The sequence below is a fragment of the Amia ocellicauda genome, chromosome 5 (genome assembly GCF_036373705.1).
Source record: "Amia ocellicauda isolate fAmiCal2 chromosome 5, fAmiCal2.hap1, whole genome shotgun sequence".
NCBI classification, from domain to species: Eukaryota; Metazoa; Chordata; class Actinopteri; order Amiiformes; family Amiidae; genus Amia; species Amia ocellicauda.
In genome coordinates this window covers 5435451-5461358 of record NC_089854.1, presented here as the reverse complement: position 1 = coordinate 5461358, position 25908 = coordinate 5435451, and the positions used below count along the sequence as shown (strand labels likewise).

The 25908-nt window shown below is 41.9% G+C and overlaps 1 protein-coding gene across 1 annotated transcript in view; it reads left to right on the top strand.

Moving 5' to 3' along the window:
* Positions 1-25347, top strand: part of kcnd3 (potassium voltage-gated channel, Shal-related subfamily, member 3) — a 143986-nt gene extending 118639 nt beyond the window's left edge. The window contains exons 4-7 of the mRNA XM_066703416.1: positions 2689-2790; positions 5794-5886; positions 7634-7878; positions 20932-25347. Of these exons, the coding sequence (XP_066559513.1) occupies positions 2689-2790; positions 5794-5886; positions 7634-7878; positions 20932-21124 (633 nt within the window). The 3' untranslated portion in view covers positions 21125-25347. The remainder of the gene's footprint in view (positions 1-2688; positions 2791-5793; positions 5887-7633; positions 7879-20931) is intronic.
* The last annotated feature ends 561 nt before the right edge of the window (positions 25348-25908 follow it).

Below are 25908 nucleotides of genomic sequence, written 5' to 3'. Positions count from 1 at the left end.
CTTGGTCCAGAAGGCTAGATAACACACAGAGTTAGTTGTTTACCCTAGATCTGCATTAGAAGAAAGTAACACTTACCTAAATCCGCAAATCAATGCTGAGCAATTTTATTGTCCCTTGTTCCCAAAGTGCCGTGCTGGTTTTGCAGCACTTGCTTCTTGCAGTTTGGCGTATATATTCCAGAGAAATCTTTGATATATGGTTTCACATCCGCTTGGTAGAAAGGATCTTTACTGGTTGAGCCCATCTTTAATGGTATCACTGTCTTGTGATTGGCAGGATGATTGGCCTTCATTTGAAAGGCATTAGTAGTAGTAGAAACACACGTTCATCGAGCGATACAAGAAATAACCCGAAAGAAAGCTAAGCCTGCTCTTCTGTAAGTTCTCAGAGCTGAAGGTGAGTCATATGAAGCTGAAAGACTGGTTTGAATCCTGATCACGCAGCCCAATCTTATCTTTATTGTTTTCACTTAGTGAGCTCCCACAGGCTTTAAGAGCGACCAGGCCTTCTCACTTATTCTTCTGTGTAAACAAGCCGATTTAATGTTTGCTTTAAAGCGCCACTGCGAGAAAAAAAAGAGGGGAAAAAAGGGCTAAAGGCTCACGTTTCTTTCTTTTTTTATTTCCAGGCTTCAAAAGGAAATCTCTGACATTCCTTCTTTGATGTCTTATATTATAACATCACACACCCACTCACATCTAATCCAAACCACTATCAGGTTGTCTAATAATAAAAAAGAGTAAATTAAAAGACAAACTAGCATCAGAATGTCATCCTAAGAAAAAGGAGTGTAGCTCTTTTAGTTTAGTTTTTGTTTTTTTGGGAACCCACTCTTCTTTTCTTGCAATCTGCAGTCGAATCTACTTTCTATTCAAAGGCAAGCTATCAATCATGCAGCGAGTGCATTCATCTTTGCTCCTTAACTTGAAAGAGCCCCCGTTGGGCTGAGCAAATGACGGCGCTCTGAAAAAGCATACCTTATTCCAAATTCTCTTTCCCACCGTCACCTTCTGTGCATCTTCTGTTTTTTTTCTTTTCTATTTCTCTGCGGTTATTTTGGCTCACCAGTTCTACCTCTAGTCGTCTTCTAAAATTAATTACTAAATAAGCAGCGCCTCGGTTATAAAATAAGGTAGTAATGTTTGCCATCTGCACATCATCCCAGTACGGTTCAATTTATATTCAGCCCGGCTAGGTGCGGGATTTGTCTAAGTGCAAACAGGTGCTGTCTGAATAGATGAGGAGGTGCCAGGAGGGGGTCAGAGATGGCGCAGGAAACCGAAACCTGTCTGCAAATATGTACTTCTTCAAAACAGAAGAACATGCGTACATCAAAAAACTATATGGCTGATTAGTATTTTAGGTGACCTGTACTATTGTTTGTCTACTGCAGGAATTTTGTGTCCGCAGAAGTTTACATATTTATTATTTTCCGAGAGTCTTTCTTTATTAGCAGTGTCATGTCAGAAGTATTCCTGTTTGTGACACTTCCGCCCAGCGAGTGGATTTTAATTGCTTTAAAACGTCAAACTGCTGTGTTTTGCCAAAATTCAAAATACAATCGGATTATTTATAAGACTGTCTTCGCACTCTCTCTTCCTGACTGGTTGCAAAATTCTACTCAAGACATGTTATTACAATTGCAAATTTGTATGCTGTTTTTTGGTTCAGATGTTTGTTTTCCCTGAAGTGTTTCACTGAGAAGCACTTTTTATTTTTGTGGGGCTGGATCCGATAAGTCCTTTGGGGTCAGAACTGAGCTGTTGTGTTGTGTCTTTCACCAACAGGATCATTGATTGAGTTGGGCTATAGATGCTAAGTTAAGCTTCAGACCACTAACAACATGACCGATCTTTCAGTGACCTATACATAATTCCACAATGAGTTAGATGGTACCCTTTCCAAAGAAGTTTTTTGACTAGCTGAATACCAAATATGTTCTCACTTGAACTCCGAGTTAACTTCCTCCTTTGATATTGCAATCATTCAGAATTCTTCCTGGCCTTTTGATTTATTTATTTTTCTTCAAACCTCATGTCACAGCTGTACAATCCAATAGGATTATTGCAGACCCGGCTTGCCTTCCACTGCTACCCCCAACATTTCACTCGCCGTGTTGAAAAGAGAATTCATACCAGAGCGAATATGACTGGAATTACAAGACCGAACATCAAATGACTGGAGGACGGGCTGTAGAAGAGCAGGGAGGGAGAGGCTGATGAAACCTCGCCTGTCCAGACTGAAACTTTAACCCAGTCAAGCACTTAAATTTGGCGTGACGGTTTCTAAGGAAACTATCTTTTTAATTGAGCGAATGTTTAGCTTGCTGATCCTTAACGTCACCTAAAGAGCCAGTCTGCTCCATTTGCATTTTTCTTAAATTTGCCATCATCGTTCCTTACACATTCCCATATCTCTGTACTCCTCTATTCTGTATCAATGTTTCTTTTTAGACTAACTAGCTAACAGTTACTCAAGATGACTCTGAAAAGACATTTCAGAACTGAATAATAATGCTTCGCCTTTGGGCAACCAAACCTCACTGTGATATTAATTTGCTTCCTTTCAATCAGAGTTATTAGAAGTCCTTTTACTGGGAAGTTCAATAGCAATTAACTTTGATCAGAAAGCACATGCTGTCCTTCCAAACACATGCAGGGTCTTACTCTTGATTTTCTCCTTCACAGAAAGCCAGGCTGGCCAGAATACGAGTGGCAAAGACTGGGAGCTGCAATGCGTTCCTTCACAGCAAGAGAAACGGACTCCTCAATGAAGCCTTAGAGCTCACAGTAAGTTTTCCACGTCCGCATTTTCCCATGGATTTCTGTGCGCTCGCTGCACCAGTGCCACGCGGTTTCCACTGCACCCCAAATGGGCCCCGTAAAGGTCATTGCACACTGGATCACATACGCCATTTGTAGTCCATCATCCGAAAAGTTTTCTATGAAGGACATTGCACATTGGATCCATGAAAACCTCACCAGGTACACAGCGTTCACTGATTCTTTACCCCCTCAACTACAATGAAAAAAAATCCTCATTGCACACAAACTACGCCTCACCATAAAGACACAAGAGCAGAGTGTATGCTTCAACATTACACTATTTATATAGTAAATCTCTGTAAATAACATAGGTCACATTTGTGTTGTTGAGATATGCTTCACCAGACTTTCTAAAATCAGATCGAATCGAACTCATTTCGATTCCAAAATGTACGCATCACTGTCGTTCGACAATTACAGACAAGGTGCAAGGTGAGATAGGGGGGCACACACTTTTGATCGCTTTTCACGCACGTACAAATCTGATATATCATCGGATCCAGTGTGCAAAAGCCTTGAGACTTGGTTTGAATGCCATCCAAATACCCTTCAATGAAATGTACAGAATTGTGTTAATTTAAAATGTGTGGTGGAGATGATACAACTTTAATAACACTGTGTGGAGAAGAAAGAAACACAAATCCTTATTTTATAGCTTGGCTATGTATATCATACAGTACCCTGCTTCAGATAAGCATGTAGTGGGGTTTATATTGTATACTTTGTACACTGAGAAAATGGGGAAAAATCCACAATTTTTATTAACATTTTAAAATGTCAGGGCTCTTTAAGTCAGCGATGCCCTGCTCCAATATATGGTGTAATTATTCATTTATTTGCCAGCTTAGGGTACTTGCAAAAGTCTAAAAAAAGTTGAACCGGAAAGCTTCATCTGAGCAAGACAGGAGCAGGCGCCACCTGTAATGGACAGCCGCTCTCTCACTGAGGAGCTGACATTTTAATATTTTATTTCACTCAGCTCCATTCCATTAAAAATGAATTATATATTAAAAGGGTAATGAAATCAGACTGGGCCTTTTGTGTTCTCCAATTTTATTACAATTATGAAAATTGAAACTGAAAGCAATTATTATGTGAGGAGCTCAAAGAATGGGTTCACCTTTTTTGTTTTTTATTTTATCATCCTTTTTTCTTATCCGGCAATACACACAGGCCAAAAGCCTGCACTGCACTTGCGTATAGGACAAAAGCTTCAATTAGCCATTCATTTCCCCATGATTACGTCCTCAGTAATTCTACCTATCTCTTAATGAAAGAGGGTGGACTGGAAACACCTTACTTATATCATAGGTCACAAACTGAGCCTCTCTATTGTTTCACTGTTTGACAGCAAAGGATTACAGGGCTGTTTGTAGCTAGATGAGAATATATGGATGTGATTCTGCAGAGGTTACTGCTGTGTTTTCTCTTTCCTGTCTCCTTCAAGGTTGAAGGTTTGCTGCCATCCCTGTAGTGGGGATGCTTGTGCATGAAGCAGAGTAGGGGGGTTATGGGATTGTTGTTGTTTTTCTACAGGAAGCATTCATGTCAGAAGGAAGGGCAATTAAAGCAGGCCTAAAGCTGGACCAAAAAGCATTTGTTGCCAAGGGGATGAGGGGAAAAGTGTAACATCAGTGTGTGTGTCTGTGTGAGAGACCAAAGCTCAGACACTAACCAATGACATGGCACAGATGCCACCTGCTTAGATAAACTGGGGCCAGATGGACAGCTTTTTACCCACAACTTCAAAAACTATCAGGGAATCTGAGGCAGGCTTTGAGATCCGCAGCCTGCTGAGGAACATTTGGTTCTGGACTAACGGGCTGGCTCCTCAAAGCTGACCGCACAGGGTAGCTGTTCATGTGTAGCCCTTTTGTTTTGATTCGGTATAGTGAAAGCAAAATGGAGAAAAGGAAAAACTGCACTACGGGATCTCTAGAAAACGAGCAAGAAAGGGAGGAATGCTAATTAAGATACTGTACCACCCATTTGTTGTTGTGTAGTGCCCTTCAAAGCAAGGCAATCTGGGACCACTGTACTGAATTAGGAACGGAGAGCACGGCTTATGAGTCAGATCCACTCCAGTCACTAACATCTGCTGCACAACAGCAAGCTCACAAGGATGTGTGGAGGGGTTATTTGTTTATTTATTTTAAGAAAATATGATTTTTTTTTTGTCTGGAACAGTAACAACCTGTTGTGGCCCTGACCGAGACTCATAACTGCAAAGATGGAGGTGTCAGATATCAGAAATGTCCTGTGGACCGTGTTCTGGGTACAGTTTGATTGAGATCCAGAAATGGTTCTGCCGGGCTCTTGCATCACTGGAGTACTGGTGACCACAACAACAGAATAAGTAACAGCAGGTTGATTTTCTTTTTTTAAATGACTGGTTGTGGGGTGACGAGGGAAAATCTTATGTCTGACTCGATATAATCCGTTTAAAGATATCTTTTAAATCAGGCCAAAAACCCACCAGAGAAGTTTGCTCAGTCGGTTACATGGATAAATAACCACAGCACGGTGATCAATAGCTAAATTAACAAACTTATACCAGAAATAGAAGACAAACTGGGAGAGCGGACACCTACTCGCTGCAGGAGGTAGTCGTGGTGATTCATGGGTGATAATTTCATTGCTCAATTTTGAAGAAAAGCGTGCGATGGCAAATGAAGGAGCACAGCGTGTTGGTTTTCAGCTATTTAATCAAAGCCTTAATTTAAGAATGGTTATGAATAAGAGGACGCTGTTCTGCCCCTCAAACATGGCCTGCTATTGCTATTAACTCCTTGATGTGAGAATCCGTTTGTCTGTGTGTATTTATTTTCGTGTGTGACCACAACCGCATCTGTGCTGAAGAGCCCACCCCCCTGGCTCAGACTGTGTGTACTTCATGAACTCCCACGGGACAGGCGACCCAGGCACCGTGGGAGGGCGAGCTGACGCTGTGCTCTGTGTGTCTTGCAGGGCTCCACGGAGGAGGAGCAGCAGCTGAGCAAATCCACCTCCATCATAGAAAGCCAACACCACCACCTACTGCACTGCCTGGAGAAGACCACAGTGAGTCGGACGACACACACGCAGAGTCCTTCTCTCTCTCTCTCTCTCTCTCTCTCTCTCTCTCTCTCTCTCTCTCTCGCTCTATCTGCCTGGGGTCATGTTGTTTTTCGTTTAAATAAACATTTTGCTTTAGTTTGTGATTTGTAAACACCTTATTCTTCACAGCATGTTTTCCCATGTACTCTGTCTTTCCATGTAACTCACAGAAGAATCAAGCCATCCAATCTCACCCATCTGATTAATGGTTGTTTGATTGACTCTCCGTCCTTCCCCTCCCTGTTTTCCCATCAATCTGATCTATGGATCTATCTCTGCCAAGCGTACATGTAGGATGGTAGGATGAGATTTAGTGAGCGGTATTGTCTGAGCCCTGTTTCCTTTAGTGAGATGGACACCTCTCTGTCACTGGTCTGTCTGTCTAAACCATGGTCATTACGACTACAAAAAAGTATTTGACAGAGATCGAAGTTTTGATAATAAGGTCCTATTCGTTTTCTATTTAGTGCTTTCCACAAAAAGCCATCTCCGGGGGCCTCCTCTCTAAATGCACGCCCACATATTCAAATCACCATCAATTAGAGACGCTCGTTATGTCAATTACCACACTGAATGCTCCGAAATGAGAAGTGTGGATCACAACTATTACAGCTTCATTAAAGCATAGACCGTCTTCAAATTTCAAATGCAACACATTTTTAAACGGCATATTAACAAACCCATAAGTGAATGGTATTCCAATATCAATTAAAAATATATATACAGTATACAAGATTGATTCATTCATTATTACATTTTAAAAAGGAGACTTAGGCTTTAGCCTTTAATTACAAACTTTGTTATAGACTGAGTTAAACAGCAACAAAATCAGAAGCCCTGGTTTTTATTCATAACATGTGAGAATTAACAAAAACAGGTATTGATATTTTAATGAAGTGCAGCTTTGCTAATACCTTTTATTAATATAGACTTAAGGCATTGTCACAGGCATTAAGACGAGTGCATGGCAGTCACTGAGAGAGGCATTCTTCCATGTCCAAATTTTATATTTATTTATAGAGAGAGGGAGAAGGTGAGAGGGAGAGAGAGATGAAAACAAAAAATCCACGGGCGCTCGTTAATTAATAATGAGGTGTTAATTTGTTAAGAATGAGAATTCACCCTCTTCCAAGTTATGCCCATTTAATGTGACTGATCATTTGTTAACGATATTGGGTACAGATCAGAAGCGCTTCACAAAATAAATGAGGTAGGCAGATATTATGTGTAATAAATTAATCTGCCGATACATAAAAGCTAATCCGATTCATTCGGCAGGCTTTAGGCAGACGGTCCCGCATGTAATTAATAACAGATACATTTATATCATTTCAAATATGATATTTTCCTGTTTAGTATTTTTTTTGGCCTATCCTATTATGGGTGGTTGTCTATTGTTTTCCCTGATTGGTGTTAGGAAATTAACTAGTTATTTACTATCTACTGTCTTTAATTGACATAACAAGTGCAACTAGTCAATTCAGGGGTCCTTGGGCAGTCTGGGGGATGTCTATTATCCCCAATTGAGAATTGACTGATGTTACCATGTTGTCCTCGATCAGAAGGACATTTTTCCGTGTTGTTAAGGTAGACTATGTAAGGGTTTGCCATGAAACATACTTGCTTGTGTTGGGGGTGCCCCAGTCCCTAGTCTCTGTGAGGGGTACAGGATGAACGCGACTGCTAACACAGTCTGCCTTCTTCCCACCAGAACCATGAGTTTGTGGACGAGCAGATCTTTGAGCAGAACTGCCTGGAGAGCAGCCTGCAGAACTACCCCTCCCGCAGCCCGTCCCTCTCCAGCCACCATGGCCTCACCAGCTCCTGCTGCTCCCGCCGCGCCAAGAAGACCACCCACCTGCCCAACTCCAGCGTGCCCGCCACCCGCCTGCGCAGCCTGCAGGAGCTCAGTGCCATCCACATCCAGTGCGGGCAGCAGCCCCCGCTGAGCACCAGGTGAGTGGGCGCACCCCCAGGGTGCCGGACCAGGAACACGGGCCCCTTCTGATGCCACCACGGGGGCCCAGCTCTGCTCCTGCCAGATGAGTTGGTTTCTCTTATTCATGAGCACTTGGTCAGGTGTGAAATTGGTCCAATTATGCTAGTAATTAGGTCGTTGAGAGCTAGGGGAATGAAAAACCGATGCATCGGAGACCTGAACCCTGGCACTGTGCCCTGATGGCTACAGCGTGTACATATATAGACATGTTCCTCAGATCGGGGCCTAGAGAGACACAACATGTCAGGTTTTCTTTCCACCTGAGCTCTTAAATAAAATTAAAAGCTATTTAGTCACTTTCCTGCACCTTATGCGGTTATTTAAGGAGGGCTATACAACCTTGCATCACCCAGTCCTCCACCCCTTCAGGTTTTGGATACAAATTAAATGACTGTGGAGCAATAGTTAATATTATTGGTCCCTTCCTTTTTCTACCTCAGTCAACTCACTGAGGATGCCTTAAGGAGGTCTTAAGTATAAACTTTATACATATAAATCCATACAGCAGGTGGACTCCTGCCCAGACTCTTTTTGGTGCTGGCAAATCCTCATAGCAATCGCACATGTTAAGTGAAGCTGACCTGAATTTGGTGGAACTCTGCAACCCTACAAATAATGGCCAACTACGAGATCAGGCTTTTAAAAATACCTTTTTAAAGATATTTAGCTTTTATAGAATTCTCGTCTATAAGACTCACTGAAAACTCAATTGTGTTTCACGTTTAATCACCTGCTTTACTGGAAACATAATTTAAGTTATTATACGTATTATAAATTAAATTATGATTCCAGTAAATCAGAATGCAGTACATCGGATTGGGAATATATTATATGTATACAAGATGTATGCCATTTTTCTAAACGTCTTAGGGGAAAACCAAAATAAGTCAGAGAGGAATGGCATTGCATTTTATTTTGTAAAATAAAAACTACATGTGGATCCAGTTCTTTGAGCTACATACAGATATGGAAGAACCTTCCATATGAAATACATTAGAACTGATGCATTATTTCAAAATAATTTAGTCCATCACTGTACATTACTGAGCGTGTAACATGTTGGATTGATGGCTAGAAGACACCAAGTATAGGTGGGAAATATATCTCTCAGAGAAGGAAAGATTTATATAATACAGCTGCCCTTACTTTAAATAGTCTGTGCTTGTATCGCACTTAATTGTTGTCATCTTTTTGCTGACCTAATAAGAATATAAAATGAATGTGTAACATACACCATTTCTTATTGTCTCTGAAATGGACACACACATTTCCCCACAGTGCAGGCATGTTTACTTGGCAAGTTTTTGAGAAAGAACTATGCAAAATTATACACTTAAAATAACAGATAGTATAATTGATCATTGAGGAAGGGAGTCCTAACTATCACACTGTATGAAGGGCTGGTCTGGGTTCAGTCCTGTTTCGGTCCCTTTGTCCCACAGTGATGTAGCAGCTGATTTAGAGAGCTGTCTTTGTGGCAGGATGTTACCGCAGAGCCAGTGAGACTGAGAGCTCAGAGCTTCACTGGACAGAGCGATGGGTTACTGGCGAACAGATGTTTACTGCAACTCCTACCTGAACAGTCAGCTGCTCGAGCTCTGTTGGGGTCCTGTGTAAGGGGCTGGCATGTTATTTCTGCATTGCTACTGCTGTTTGAGTCCCAGAGGGGCAGCATGAGGTTGACATTCAAAAGCATTGAGCAGCTAAACCACGAGTCCAAGGCAACTCCCGTGTTTGATGCTACCGGTCCTGGGTGATGATCTGTTGGTTGTGTCTCTATAGGCTGAGGTTCAGTGCCTGGGGGGCAGCATGAGACTGATACACCAGAACCTGCTGTACTCAAAGTTGAGCCCTTGGTGACGGTCCCTGTATAGATATGGTCATAACATTGTGGCTTCAAATCCTGGGTGTGGAGCTGTTTCAGAATTTCTGCTGTATGTACAGTGAGGGAAAAAAGTATTTGATCCCCTGCTGATTTTGTACATTTGCCCACTGACAAAGAAATGATCAGTCTATAATTTTAATGGTAGGTGTATTTTAACAGTGAGAGACAGAATAACAACAAACAAATCCTGAAAAACGCATTTCAAAAATATACATAAATATATATAAATATACATATACATTGATTTGCATGTTAATGAGGGAAATAAGTATTTGACCCCTTCGACTTAGTACTTGGTGGCAAAACCCTTGTTGGCAATCACAGAGGTCAGACGTTTCTTGTAGTTGGCCACCAGGTTTGCACACATCTCAGGAGGGATTTTGTCCCACTCCTCTTTGCAGAACCTTCAGCTCCCTCCACAGATTTTCTATGGGATTAAGGTCTGGAGACTGGCTAGGCCACTCCAGGACCTTAATGTGCTTCTTCTCGAGCCAGACCGAGGGAGACTGACAGTTATTTTGTGTTTCTTCCATTTGCGAATAATCGCACCAACTGTTGTCTCCTTCTCACCAAGATGTTTGGCGATGGTCTTGTAGCCCATTCCAGCCTTGTGTAGGTCTACAATCTTGTCCCTGACATCCTTGGACAGCTCTTTGGTCTTGGCCATGGTGGAGAGTTTGGAATCTGATTGATTGATTGCTTCTGTGGACAGGTGTCTTTTATACAGGCAACGAGCTGAGATTAGGAGCACTCCCTTTAAGAGAGAGTTCCTAATCTCAGCTCGTTACCTGTATAAAAGGCACCTGGGAGCCAGAAATCTTGCTGATTGATAGGGGATCAAATAGTTATTTCCCTCATTTACATGCAAATCAATATATAACTTTTTTGAAATGCGTTTTTCTGGATTTTTTTGTTGTTATTCTGTCTCTCACTGTTAAAATACACCTACCATTAAAATTATAGACTGATAATTTCTTTGTCAGTGGGCAAACGTACAAAATCAGCAGGGGATCAAATACTTTTTTCCCTCACTGTATCTCACTGGGCAGTGTGAAGTTGATGTACAAGATCATGGGCAAAAGTTGTTAGTCCCTGGTAGCTCACAGATTGGGTCACTGACCTTAAAGCTGATATGTTGTGGATTCAAAACCTGGGTGATCTGCAGAAGTATTTACAAGTTGCCACAGAGAAAGACAGGAGAGTACAGGTGAGAGGTAGCCATCTTGTTGTTTGACTAGTTTCAGACCAGTCTTAGCATTGCTCATTTTGTTTTCAGTTTGCCTTAATTGATGTTAGCATTGTCTGTAGTTTGCCTAAATTGAAGTCAATTCAGTTCAGCTGCTGAGTTGGTGAAAGTAAACGGGTTGGAGAAGGGAGATTTTGTCTAGGACTAGCAGGAATTCTGTTGCAGGAGGAGCCAGGTGGGGCCAGTTAGGTGTGAATTGGGGGCAGGTAGACAAAAGCTACTTAAAGCAGCTGTTGAGAAAGAGCTGCACTGTTTCTTGCTGACAAAAGTTAGGCAGTTGACTAGCAGCAGGAACCAAGAGAGACGTGTAAATAAACAAAACAAAACAAAACAAAAAAATAAAAATAAAACCAGTAACATTTAGAAGCATGTGGCCACTACAGTGTCAGGTTTGCAGAATGATTGCCTTCCTGGATGAATTCATCCAAGAAGGCTTCATTTGTGAATGTTGTCAGCAGGTTGAAATCCTGGAGATCAAGGTTCGTGATCTTGAGGCTCAGCTTGTCGATCTGCGTTGTATTAGGGATATAGAAGAATTGGTCAATCAGCCCATGAGAGAGATGGTGTGCACGCCAAAACCTAGGAGAGTTGAGACCTTAGAGCAGGACAGCGTAGAGAACTGCTGGGTTACAGTAGGTCGTAACCGCAGAAAAGGGCGTGCACAACCCCTAGAGACACCCTAAGAGCTTGAATTGTCCAACAGGTTCCAACTGCTGGACACCGAGTTGGACAGTGACAGCTCAGAGGGTGATGGGGGGGCAGTTGAGCACCAGAGCACCATGGTACCCACTCCCCCCCAGAAGGAGGTAGTTATAGTAGGAGACTCAATTCTTAGAGGTGTAGCTCACACAGTGTGTTCTAGTGACAAGGAGACCTGCATGGTATCTTGCCTGCCTGGTGCTCAGGTTGCAGATCTCCCTAAACTAGTAGACGGGCTACTGGCCAAAGCCGGGGGGAATCCACTGGTCATGGTCCACACTGGAACCAATGACATAGGAAAAGGTAGGACAGAGGTTCTGCAAGACAAATTTAAAGAGTTAGGAACAAAACTAAAGAGCAGAACCTCCACGGTAGTTTTCTCTGAAATACTTCCGGTACCACGTGGCAGGCCAGGGAGACAGGCAGAGATTAGAAAGTTTAACACGTGGTTGAAAGCTTGGTGTAGGGAAGAGGGGTTTAGGTTTATGGAGCATTGGTCTTTCTTCTGGGATAGATAGGACCTGTACAAACCGGACGGTCTACATCTAAACAGAAGGGGGGCTAATGCATTGGGAGAGTGTATGTGCAGTGAAATTGAGAATCATTTAAACTAGGAACCAGGGGGACAGGGAGCTCTGACAATGGGAGATGTTCCTCTAAGGAAAGAAAACCAAGGGAAACTGCTAGTAGGAAAGTCCTGAAATGTTTGTACCTCAATGCCAGGAGTATAAGGAACAAGATGTTAGACTTGGAAGCCACAGTGCTAGCATGTGACTATGATGTTGTAGGAGTGACAGAAACATGGCTTACAGAAAATGATGGGGATGAATACAAGTTGGAAGGATACACACAGTTTAGGAGAGACAGGCAAAATCAAAGAGGGGGTGGGGTAGCATTATATGTGAAAAATGACATTGAGGCAGAAGAACTTGTATTAGATCCCAGTAACGGAACAAAATCTTTGTGGGTGAAACTTTTGAACAAGAGATCTGGAGGATTAGCGGTAGGAGTGTGTTACAGGCCACCAAACTCAGATATTCAGAAAGATGCTGCATTGTCCAGTGTAATCAGGACTGCATGTAGCAAGGATGTGGCTGTTATAATGGGGGATTTCAATTTCTCAAACTTAGAATGGGAAAGCCCAGTGGGGACTACAGAAGCTGAAATCGAAATGGTTGAGATGGTAAATGACTGCATTCTAACTCAATTTGTCAGGGAACCAACCAGAGAGAGCGCATGTATTGACTTGATCTTTTCAAATGACCAAGATAGAGTCAGGGGGACAGTAGTTAGAGAACCAATTGTAATCACAATATGGTTAGCTTTGAGGCATTCTTTCAAAAAACAAGGTCCAAGTCTAAAACAATGGTCTACAATTTTAGAAAAGCAAACCTTGAAGGTATGAGACGGCACTTAGAAGAGGTAGACTGGAGCCCATTGGATACAGATTCAGTTGAAAATGGATGGGTATATTTTAAGAATATACTACTTCAGGAGCAATTTGTACCAAAACTTAGCAAATTGAGGACCAAAAAACACTGTCCAAAATGGTTTAATAGAGGTATGCAAAAATATATCAAGAGAAAGAAAATGTTGTATTTGGCATACAAAAGGGATGGTGACAAAACAAAATACATAGAATATGTTGAGCTGCCACGAGATCTTAAGAAAGGGATCAGCTAAGCAAAGAGGGAAATAGAAAGAAACATAGCTCTTGGAGCTAAAACCAATGCAAAGAGCTTTTTTCAATATTACAACACCAAGCGGTCAATAAAGGAGGAAGTGAAACACATAAAGGGCAAAAATGGAGGTATCTTGGAAAACTAACAAGATGTGGCAAATGTTCTAAATGAGTATTTCACAGAGGTTTTCACAAAAGAAAAGACAGATGACATGCCACAGTTTAACAATCAGTCCAGTCAAACCCTAAGAGAGATCAGGATAAATGAGGAGGAGGTACTAAAGGGACTAGCAGAATTAGAAACAAACAAATCACCTGGGCCAGATGTGATATTTCCGACAGTACTTAAAGAAATTATTTATAGGCTGCTAACTAAAATATTCCAAATGACACTTAGAACAGGTGATGTGCCCACTGACTGGAAGACAGCAAATGTCATACTAATCCACAAGAAAGGGGACAAAACTGAGCCAGGAAATTACAGACCAATCAGTCTCACCTGGATCACCAGTAAAATGTTGGAAAAAATGATTAGACAGAAAATAGAGGAGCATCTTAATGAAAACCATATTCTTGGAGATAGCATGGCTTTAGACGAGGCAGATCATGTCTTACTAATTTATTGGAGTTTTTTGAACATGCAACTGCAGCTGTAGATCATGTGTAAGCATATGATATGATATACTTAGATTTCCAAAAAGCTTTTGATAAGGTTCCACACCAAAGACTGATCCTCAAATTGGAAGCTGTAGGCATTCAGGGTAATGTAAGTAGATGGATTATGAACTGGTTGATGTATAGGAAGCAGAGGGTGTCAATTAGAGGAGTTGCTTCTAACTGGAGTGAGGTTGTTAGTGGAGTTCGACAGGGATCAGTACTAGGGCCTTTGCTTTTTCTAATCTATATTAATGATCTGGACTCTGGGATAGTTAGCAAACTTGTCAAATTTGCAGATGATACTAAAATAGGTGGCTCAGCAGATCTTGGCAGCACAGGCTATTCAGAGGGACTTAGATAATATTCAGTTGTGGGCCGACACCTGGCAAATGACATTCAATGTGGACAAGTGCAAGGTAATACATGCAGGTAACAAAAATGTCCACTATAATTACACTATGGGAGGTACAGATCTAGATGAAGTAACACATGAGAAAGACCTAGGAGTCTATGTGGACTCCTCACTTTCTCCATCCAAACAGTGTGGGGAAGCAATAAAAAAGGCAAACAGGATGTTAGGGTATATTGTCAAAAGTGTAGAATTGAGAACAAGGGCAGTAATGTTCAGACCATACAATGCACTAGTTAGAGCTCATCTGGATACTGTGTGCAGTTCTGGGCACCACACTTCAAGAAAGATATCGCTGCTCTAGAGGCAGTTCAGAGGAGAGCAACCAGACTTATTCCAGGTCTGAAGGGAAAGTCCTACTCGGCGAGACTGAGGGAACTGAACCTTTTCACCCTGGAACAGAGGAGACTACGTGGGGACTTGATCCAAGTCTTCAAAATCATGAAAGGCATCAACCACATCAAACCAGAGGAGCTTTTCCAGATCAGCAGGGACACACGCACCCGGGGACACAAATGGAAATTGGGCTTCAAGGCATTCAAAACGGAAAACAGTAGACACTTCTTTACACAGAGAGTTGTCACAATCTGGAATAAACTCCCCAGCAATATGGTAGAAGCTGAAAGTTTGGGAACATTTAAAAATAGACTGGATAGGATCCTTGGATCACTTAGATATTAATGGACACCAAACGAACACGATGGGTCGAATGGCCTCCTCTCGTTTGTAAACTTTCTTATGTTCTTATGTTCTTATGTTCTAAAAAAAAATGTTATTATTTGTGTGCTGCTAGTGCTTTCTATTAGTGTCAGCGGAGGCAGTGCATGGTTGATATACCAGATCTTTGAACATGTGAAAGGGGAGCTCTGTGGCTCCGTGTGGAGGGCTGGTCTTGAAGTTAGCAGGACTTGAGTTCAAATTGAGGTTGTGGTGCACTCTTCTGAGGATGTGCTGTGTGTCCAGTTTTAGAGCCAGAGGAGGCAACATGAGTTTGATATTCAAAATCTTGAATAGCATTAGAACTCAATACTTTGTAGTCCCACAGCACTTCTGACTGTTCTTAAAGGTGGAAGGCCATATGTTCAAATACTGGTTCAGTTGCTCTCCTTTGAAATTATTTTTGTTCTGTGCAACTAGTGCTTTGTTTAACTGCCACAGGGGACAGTCTGAGGCAGAGATTCCAGATCATCGAGAGAATAGATGAGTCATAGCCTTAAAGTTAGTCAAACTTGGGTTCAGATCTTGCTGTAGAACCTGCCTTTTGAATATGTATTGTATCTGTTCATATGTATTGTTCTGTTTCAGTGCCAGAAGAGGCAATGTAAGGTGGATATGCCAGATCTTCAAATAAGTATAAGGGTAGTGATAAAGAGTGATTCTCTTCAGGAGCCAGGGTTCAAAGCCTGGTAGAGCTTCTGTCTGCTGAAAATATATAAGTTGTTTTTTGTCTTAGTAGCCGGGGGGGTTGGGGAATTTTTAAGGTTCATATACCAGATATTTGATCAAATCACAGGTGAATGCTTTATGACTCACAGCATACAGTGCTGGCCTAAAACTTTGCATGGCATTCAAATCCAATTCAATTCAAATCTAGGTGCAGCATCTGTGTCTGTAAATCTGATCATTGTTTCTGCTGGTTTAGTGGCAGAGAGAGCAAAGTGTGAGGTTCATATACAAGATATTCAAAGCAAGCAACCAAGCATGTAGTCCTTTGTGGCTCACGACATGGAGTTTTGACCTGAAACCTAACCTTGTTTGTGGCTCACACTGTGGAGTGCTAGTCTCAAAGCTGGCAAGTTCATATCCTGGTGGAGTCCTTGTCTTCTGAAAATCTAATTGTTTGTCTTTAGCTTTTGTGCCAGAGGAGGCAGTGTGAGGTTAATATACCAGAACTTGTATTCATTAGAAGGAGAGTCTTGCTGTGGCTTACTGCATTGAGTGCGGGCTTGAGACATAGCAGGATGTGGGTTTGAGTTCTGGTGTAGTATCTTTCTTCTGTAAATATGCAGTTTGTGCTGTGTTTTGGTGCCAGATGATTCACTGTGAGGTGAATATAGCAGATCTTCAAGCGACTGCTTGGAAGTCACATTGTGGCTCACCTTAATGAGTCATACACTAAAAGCAGGTAAGTGTTCAGTTCAAATCCCAGTGGACTACCTGCCTTCTGAATATACAAGATGTTAAACCAATAGAATATATTGTCCTTTGTGGCTCACTGCATATATTTCTGCTCTGAATCCTAGAAGGGCCTGGGTTCAAATCCCAGTAGAGCCCCTGTCTTTATTGCTCATCTGCAGTTTTTGTGCCAGAGGGGGCAGTGTGAGGTTAATATACCAGAACTTTGATATATTCAAAGGCAAGTCCTCATTGCTCACTTGGCACTGCAGTGCCTTCCTGGAAGCTGGCAGAACCCGTCTTCTGATCATTGATGGTTTGTGTTGTGTTTTAGAGCCAGAGGGGGCAGTCTAAGGTTGTCTAATACCAGATCTTTGAGAGGGTGAATGTGACTCAACTTTGAGGCTCACTGCACAGGGTGTGGGTCTAGAAGATACCAGGATTGAAGGATATCTGGGTTCAAATCTTGGTGGAGCTGCTGGCTTCTGAAAATCTCTGGATCATGGATTAGTACTTTGTTTTAGGGGCAGTGTGAGGTTGAAATTTCAGATATTTGATTAGTGAAATGGAGAGTCATGTGTGGCTCAGTGCATGGAGTGTTAGTCTTGAAGTCAGCAAGTCCCAGGGTCAAATCCACACTGAGGAGCTTGTTGGTGAGTGAGGTAAGTACATCAAGGGATATAATACCAGACAATGTGTAGAAAGAGGGTTATATGAGTAGAATAAGATGTGGAGAGGGTTAGAATAGGCTAAGGGGAGAGAGTTGGAGAAGGTGAGTGTACTATAGGCAGAAGTGGTGGGATAAGATGCAGGTAGGGTGGGAATGCTATGATTGGGTGGAATGGGATAAGGAAAGACCAGTGTGGTATTGGGGAAAGGCAGTGGCAGATAAGGTCTCGATGTAAGGGATATAAGATTAAGTGAGGTGGTGTGGGGGAGGACTAGTACCAGGTACAGGACAATAAAGGAGGCTTAAATTTACCATCAACTTCTACACCTGATCCTTTACTAGTATTTGCCTCCATCTATTTTCTTTCCTCCCCCCCTCTGCCTGACCTAACATTCCTCACTCATCCTACCCCCCTCCATCAGTTATTATGATACCCCTTGACATACTTACCTTACTCTTCATCAAGCTCCTCAGTCTGGATTTGAACCTGGGACCTCCTGGGTTCAAGACCAGCACTCCATGCACTAAGCCCTCTTTCCAATTAGCCAATATCTGTTATATGAACCTCACACTGCCCTCCTGACCTTAAAACAAATAATGAACTGATGATCAAGAGATTTTCAGAAGATAGGGCTCCAACAGGATTTGAACTCAGGTCCTCATAGCTTCTAGACCCATATGTCCTGCAGTGAGCCACAGGGTTAACTCCCACCTTGATAATCAAAGATCTGGTATATCAGCCTCAAACTGCCCCTCCTGGCACAAAAGCTGAAGACAATCAATAGATTTTAAGAAGACAGGGTCCCAACAAGGTATTTGAACTCAGGACTTGCAAGCTATGAGACATGCACTCTGTATGGTGAGCCACACTGGACTTTACACAGACTTTTTTGAAGATCTTCTATATCCACCCCAAAGTGCCTCCTCTGGCACAAAAACAGCACTAACAACAGATTTCAGAAGGAAGACACCACACCGGGTTTTGAACCCATGTCCACAAAGGTTAGATGTGTATGATCTGTATACACTCACCTAAAGGATTATTAGGAACACCATACTAATACTGTGTTTGACCCCCTTTCGCCTTCAGAACTGCCTTAATTCTACGTGGCATTGATTCAACAAGGTGCTGAAAGCATTCTTTAGAAATGTTGGCCCATATTGATAGGATAGCATCTTGCAGTTGATGGAGATTTGTGGGATGCACATCCAGGGCACGAAGTTCCCGTTCCACCACATCCCAAAGATGCTCTATTGGGTTGAGATCTGGTGACTGTGGGGGCCAGTTTAGTACAGTGAACTCATTGTCATGTTCAAGAAACCAATTTGAAATGATTCGACCTTTGTGACATGGTGCATTATCCTGCTGGAAATAGCCATCAGAGGATGGGTACATGGTGGTCATAAAGGGATGGACATGGTCAGAAACAATGTTCAGGTAGGCCGTGGCATTTAAACGATGCCCAATTGGTACTAAGGGGCCTAAAGTGTGCCAAGAAAACATCCCCCACACCATTACACCACCACCAGCCTGCACAGTGGTAACAAGGCATAATGGATCCATGTTCTCATTCCATTTATGCCAAATTCTGACTCAGATTGGGAAATACTCAGACCGGCCCGTCTGGCACCAACAACCATGCCACGCTCAAAATTCAGACATTCAGTTTGGAGTTCAGGAGATTGTCTTGACCAGGACCACACCCCTAAATGCATTGAAGCAACTGCCATGTGATTGGTTGGTTAGATAATGCATTTAGGGGTGTGGTCCAAACTGAATGTCTGAATGGGAAAGAAAGGTGATTTAAGCAATTTTGAGCGTGGCATGGTTGTTGGTGCCAGACGGGCCGGTTTGAGTATTTCCCAATCTGCTCAGTTACTGGGATTTTCACGCACAACCATTTCTAGGGTTTACAAAGAATGGTGTGAAAAGGGAAAAACATCCAGTATGCGGCAGTCCTGTGGGCGAAAATGCCTTGTTGATGCTAGAGGTCAGAGGAGAATGGGCCGACTGATTCAAGCTGATAGAAGAGCAACTTTGACTGAAATAACCACTCGTTACAACCGAGGTATGCAGCAAAGCATTTGTGAAGCCACAACACGTACAACCTTGAGGCGGATGGGCTACAACAGCAGAAGACCCCACCGGGTACCACTCATCTCCACTACAAATAGGAAAAAGAGGCTACAATTTGCACAAGCTCACCAAAATTGGACAGTTGAAGACTGGAAAAATGTTGCCTGGTCTGATGAGTCTCGATTTCTGTTGAGACATTCAGATGGTAGAGTCAGAATTTGGCGTAAACGGAATGAGAACATGGATCCATCATGCCTTGTTACCACTGTGCAGGCTGGTGGTGGTGGTGTAATGGTGTGGGGGATGTTTTCTTGGCACACTTTAGGCCCCTTAGTGCCAATTGGGCATCGTTTAAATGCCACGGCCTACCTCAGCATTGTTTCTGACCATGTCCATCCCTTTATGACCACCATGTACCCATCCTCTGATGGCTACTTCCAGCAGGATAATGCACCATGTCACAAAGGTCGAATCATTTCAAATTGGTTTCTTGAACATGACAATGAGTTCACTGTACTAAACTGGCCCCCACAGTCACCAGATCTCAACCCAATAGAGCATCTTTGGGATGTGGTGGAACGGGAGCTTCATGCCCTGGATGTGCATCCCACAAATCTCCATCAACTGCAAGATGCTATCCTATCAATATGGGCCAACATTTCTAAAGAATGCTTTCAGCACCTTGTTGAATCAATGCCACGTAGAATTAAGGCAGTTCTGAAGGTGAAAGGGGGTCAAACACAGTATTAGTATGGAGTTCCTAATAATCCTTTAGGTGAGTGTATATATATGTATATATATGTGTGTGTGTGTTACTTGGCACTGTTTAGATTATGCCTAGCTTTGTATTATTTTTGTATTCTTTGTAAAATGTAGATTACCGGTAGCTGCATTTGGGCTAACTGGTTTTGGCCCTTTGTGAAAATTGACACCGGCCCAGATCTGGTGTATGGAGCTCTTTAGCTGTCTGGGTACAATTGACCTCTGAAAGTATGTTTATGGAAAGCATAATCTTTATTGAGGAAAACTTAATTATAATTTTACATATTCTCAGAGGTTCAGACCTCTTCCTTGTTGTGAAATTCACCGACCTTATTCACTCTCAATAAGCTCAAGGGCAAAAGGAAATAATATCATTTTGGAACATATTGACAGAGTCTGCAAAATTCTAAAGCTTTATTTGTCTTCAAAATGGTGAAATATATAATTTCAAATTGTAACAAAGTAATCTGTTCGCTTTTATATATATATAAGATTACAATCAAAATGGACACCACTACAATATGCCTTAACAATTTATTCCATGCATTTATAATGTGCAATGTGGAAAAAATTGAAATTATTTCAGTATTAGTGCATAGACTACTTTTAACAGGTGTCCATTTATGTCCTTGCATTCTGCTGGCGAAACTTATTTTGAAATCACCACTTGAGTGAACATTGATTGTTCCCTTTCAAGCTGTGAAAAAACAATTTAACCTTTTAACGTCCTAACCGTTGAGCCAGTCGGGAAACACCAAACAGCAAAGATGATTAATTATTTTCAATAAAATGTTCTTCTTCTGTTGTAGTCGCTCGAGTCTCAATATGAAGTCGGATGAGACCATCGGACTGAACTGCAAGAGCTCCCAGATCACCACTGCGATCATCAGCATCCCAACACCGCCGGCCACCACCCCTGAGGGCGAGGGCAACAACCACCCCTCCAGCCCCAACCGTCACCTCATGGGCAGCTCGAACATTGTCAAGGTGTCTGCGCTGTAAGGCAGCCTCGCTAGAGACTGGGACCTGTTCCAAAAGTGTGCTGCAGAGTCACAAAATAATAACTAAATAAACAGAAATTTAAAAAGCAAAAGAACAGACACAGCAGGGAGACAAGCGAACGCAATTAACCGTGCCTGGGAGAGCACATCCTTGTGGGAGATGAGACGCCATTCTCACGAAGCAAGGAGTTCAGACATTTGGACGTGTTCTGGGGAGATACCGAAAGCATCGGTCTGGACATTGGAAACCGACCAGTATATTCTACAAGAGACCGATTTGACGAAGTAGTCACATGTCACTGTGCACTAAGCACCTTTTTTCTTTTCTTTCTTTTTTCCCCTCCAGCTGTTTTTTTAATGACTCAAAAAGTAAAGAACAACTTGAAAAGGGAACTGACCTGACAGGATAATGGCTGGTATTTTGTTTGTTTTCTTTCATTCTTTTTTGTTTTCTTCTTAATTTTCTTCTTTCTTTGGCTAATTTTACTTGGGTTATTTTATTTCCTTTGTTTAGTTTCATGTCCTTTTTATGTCAGAATATATCCTTGATACAGGAAAAAAAAAAAAACATAATTTACCAAAATATTTTTTTTTATGTATTATTTTATTTTCTTGTAGAGAAATTAAAAGAAACAAAAAAGTACAAAAAAAAAAAGCTAAATGAAACAAGGTAGGTGCGCTGGTCACAGTTTTCTTTTTCTGTGGGGTTTTTCCATGTTTTTTCTTTTTAATTCAGGAAGTTTGCGAGTGAGGAACCCTGTACTTTATCAAATGTGCGACTCTCACATGCTCGCCACACTTTAGTTAGTCACCACTAGGGGCAGATTTTTGTACGTATTAGTGTCTAAACTTCTCAGTAAAAGCCTTATTTGTGAAATGTGAGATGCACTGCTTTTTTGGCTAACAATTCTTTTCATTCTCCAAACTGCCTTCCTGCTTTGAGTTGAACACAACGCTAACTATCTCTGGACCAATGTTGGTATTTTCCTAGATAATCCATTAACTGTAAAAAAAAAAAGGGAAAAGGAAATATTTTGTCGTGTTTTTTCTACTGCACTGTAACATTTGAGCGGCAGAATATGGAGAGCTAAAAATAGGAACATTTAAAAATTAGGCGTTTATTGGAGTTTTTAGACACGAATCCGTCCTAAACTGTACTTCACCACTGAATTCCTTGTCAATAGTGTTAATAGGATATTTTGTAATATTGGCCATTGTATGGCGAACAAGTGCAGCTGTTTTCCCCCATGTCAGTGTTGTCTAGTGCAAAATCATCCTTCACGTTGAGGAGAGAGGGGAAAAAAAAAAAGACGTACTTTCAGTAGTCGTTAGCTCCTTTCAAGCTCAACTGGATTTTTTAATTGTCGGGTGTGCTCTACATGTATAAAAATTTCAATGTTTGTACTTTTTGCCGCCTTGGTGTTTCCGAATTCTTGGTCTTAGTTGTCCTCTGGGTGCCGTCAGTAGTCCATGCTGTGGCAGATGTGAAGCCAACGCCGAAACTCGCCGAAGCAGAACCAGTCTCCGCCAGCTGCCCCATATGAGCTGCAGCTTCTGCTATAAAGGGCCTTTGCTTCCTGAGGCTTTTTCTTTGTTGCTTTTTTTTATTGCAATGTGTATTAGGAGTCTGGAGATCGACTGGGCTAAGTATTGAGTTTAATGCACGTCAGTGTTTTGGAGGAAAATGGGGAAGATAGACTGGGTTTTTGAATTGTATCTTTTATATAATTGCTGGGGGTAGGAGAACTTCTCACGTCAACATTTGCAATACTCATCCCATAAAGGGACTCAGGGCCCTTTACTGCCATCTCTCACTAGGAACACTATTCCTGCTCTGGACTGCAGTACAAATCCCATTTGCAGCTGAACACCAGTTCAACAGCTGTCGTAAATAGGTTTCCTGCCAGGGAACGATCATTTGAAGATCTCAAAACAACCTTCTGCAGGCAGGCCGATCTTCCTTAAACTGGACTGGATTTGACTGACACACAACCCCACCCCCAAAACCAGTGCCAAGAGATCTTTAAGGTCTAGTGTAGAAAGGACTCTGTTGTTGACTCATCTATAGGACTGCCACACATAGCGCAATGCCCTTAATCTCTGTGGTGGGGCATTGCTGTAAATGTTCTTAGCCAAACATTGAAGAATACAACATACTGTTCCCCCAGCACACCCTCAAAGTCACAAACAATGTCAGCTGTGGTCCTTAGCCAGTTCTCCATGACATCATATCAGCCTCAGACAGAATTGAATAAAGATACCACAGTGGCTGATGTTTACAGTGATGAAAAATCTGCCCTTATTTCTAATGCATTTCCCCCTGTCTATTCAACTAAACCTGGAAGCCAACTGTGTAACTCATAGCTGGGTTCGTAATGTGCAGATCACCCTGGTGCAGATAACCAGGGTTGCAGTTGCGACCTTAAATTTGAGCGTCATACTTTCTCTTTCTTCTAATTATTACTCATGTATTTAATCTCGCCAGGCCACTCCACATACTATCAATACCTGTGAATCAGCAATCAGTACCAAAACCAGGAATTAAAGAACCTGTCACTCCTAGATGGGTTAGATATTTCACACAATGTCCAGGAACAAAGCATTGTTGAGAATAAAAAAGGAAAACAAACAAAGCAGTGTTACGCCCAAGTCATTATTTGGAACCATACTGTCATGTAACCCTTTTCAATTATAGAGATATTGTACCCAGTCCTCAGCTGATCTAGTGCTTATTCTCATGCTCAATACCACACATGGCCTGCTGCCATCTGAACCCCAACGTCCTCGACGCCATTACCTGTGTAGAGTCCATCTGTGTCCAACAGCACGCTGTCAATCATCTGGATTCATTCTTCAGTGTGGAGCATGTCTGAAGTGAGCATCCTGGGGCTGTAAGTGAAATCCCACCGCCGCCACCAACAGCACTGTGTGCTTTCTATGATCTAATGACTCTTGTAGTGTGTGTGTGTGTGTGTGTGTGTGTGTGTTTTTGGGGGGGAGGGTCCATTCCACAGACTAAGGGAATATTCCACAGTGTCTCGCTTGTCTCCCCAGATGCAGTGCCTGTCCACAGAAATGAACAGTTGCGTCCTGCACTGCATGTTGCCACACAGCCTACTGTGACTGCAGTATGGTATAAGCTTTATTTTAAGATTTTTATTTTATTTGATGTATGCATTGGTGTAGTAGTCAATCAATGATCTACTTTTGTTATTCCAAAAGACAGCCCTTCCCTATTAAAAGGAGTGGCCTTGGGCGGTAATACCAAGCACAAAAGCGCACAGACACTATGCATCCTCACACTTGGTGCAGTGCAGGGGGCTGATATGCGCATACCATTGGCAAAGGCAGTATTGTGGGGAAATTGAGCAATCCCATTATGTTTAAGAAATGCTTTATTTTAATGTGGAAGGGCTTTGTATTAATTTTATTAAGTATTTAGTTGTTTAGTTTCTCTTGGGTAATCACTCGGTTAATGTTCTCGCTGAATTACGTGCACAGAGCATAAAGTTTACAAGATACAATTGCCGGAGAACATGTTTTGCGGTGTGGGAGGACAGCAGCTGCTGTAATTTCAGAGGCAGAGTGAGAGATAGTGGCATCAGCCACATTTATAACTGGTAAAAATCATCCAAGAGGAGCGATGAATGAAAAAGCACGGGCAACTGTTGGGAAGGCAGGTGAACAACACAAATGAACAATTACATGGGAGTTATGTAGGGATGTTAAAGGGCTTTGTGCACTTAATTTAAAATTCCTTTATCTGATCGATTTATTTTTTGTATTTATTTATTTGCTTTGTTTATTTATTTGTTTGTTGGTCAGTCGATTTGTTTGTTCCACTGATTTAACAGGACTCAAGACTAGACGCCTCGTGGTTTGACATTGCACAGTCCCATTGACACAGCACCCTACCTGGCATGTCTGCAATGCTTGGAAGGAGTGGCAGAGCATTTTCTTTTCTAAAGTGGATCGTCTTGGGCTATGCTTAACAAAAAGGAATACAGTCCAAACGCATTCGTCCCCTCTCTTACTTTAAATTTGTTTTCTATTCTTTCTTTCCTCCTCTTTCTTTCTTTCCTTCCTTCCTTCTTTCTGACTGCTGTACATCTCCTGTCTGATGGTGTATATCATTTATGACTCTGTCTTGTGTCATCACTGTGATCCGCCTGATTAAGATCTGTATTTACCACAAATACAAACTTGTGGGTTTTATTCTTCAAATGGCTGTGGCTCGGTTATTTGTGTCTTTCCTCTGGTTTTGCATGTATCGACACACACACAGGTTTACAAACACAGGATGCATCTTCTAAAGCCTCTGGGATATACATATAAAACGTCAGGTGACATTCGTTCGGTTTTCCATTTATTCATTTATCTTTCTGGGTCCAAGTTGTGTGTGGGTTACAGAAAGAAAGAAAAAGAAAAAAAAAAAGTATGATTTTGTATTTTTTTTCTCATCTGGCTGTTGTTCAAATCTTTTGTCTTCAGAAGTATTAACGTGTCAGTGGGACCACAAAGACCATCAATCAAACCACTGTGGGATTTATGCTTAGCATTGTACTGCATCAATCACAAGCTGAGTGAATATGGTTGTGCCAGAATATTGGAGTCTCTACACTGGTTGGATTTGGCGTGTCCCTGAACCACAGATGCCAAATATGTTTATCGGGGAATATGATTAGGGAAGTGCATCACTGATGGTTTAGCCACAAGCCTATCGAGGAGAAGAAGAATACTTGACCACAGGTAGGTTCAGTCAGTCAATCAATTATCAAATCAATA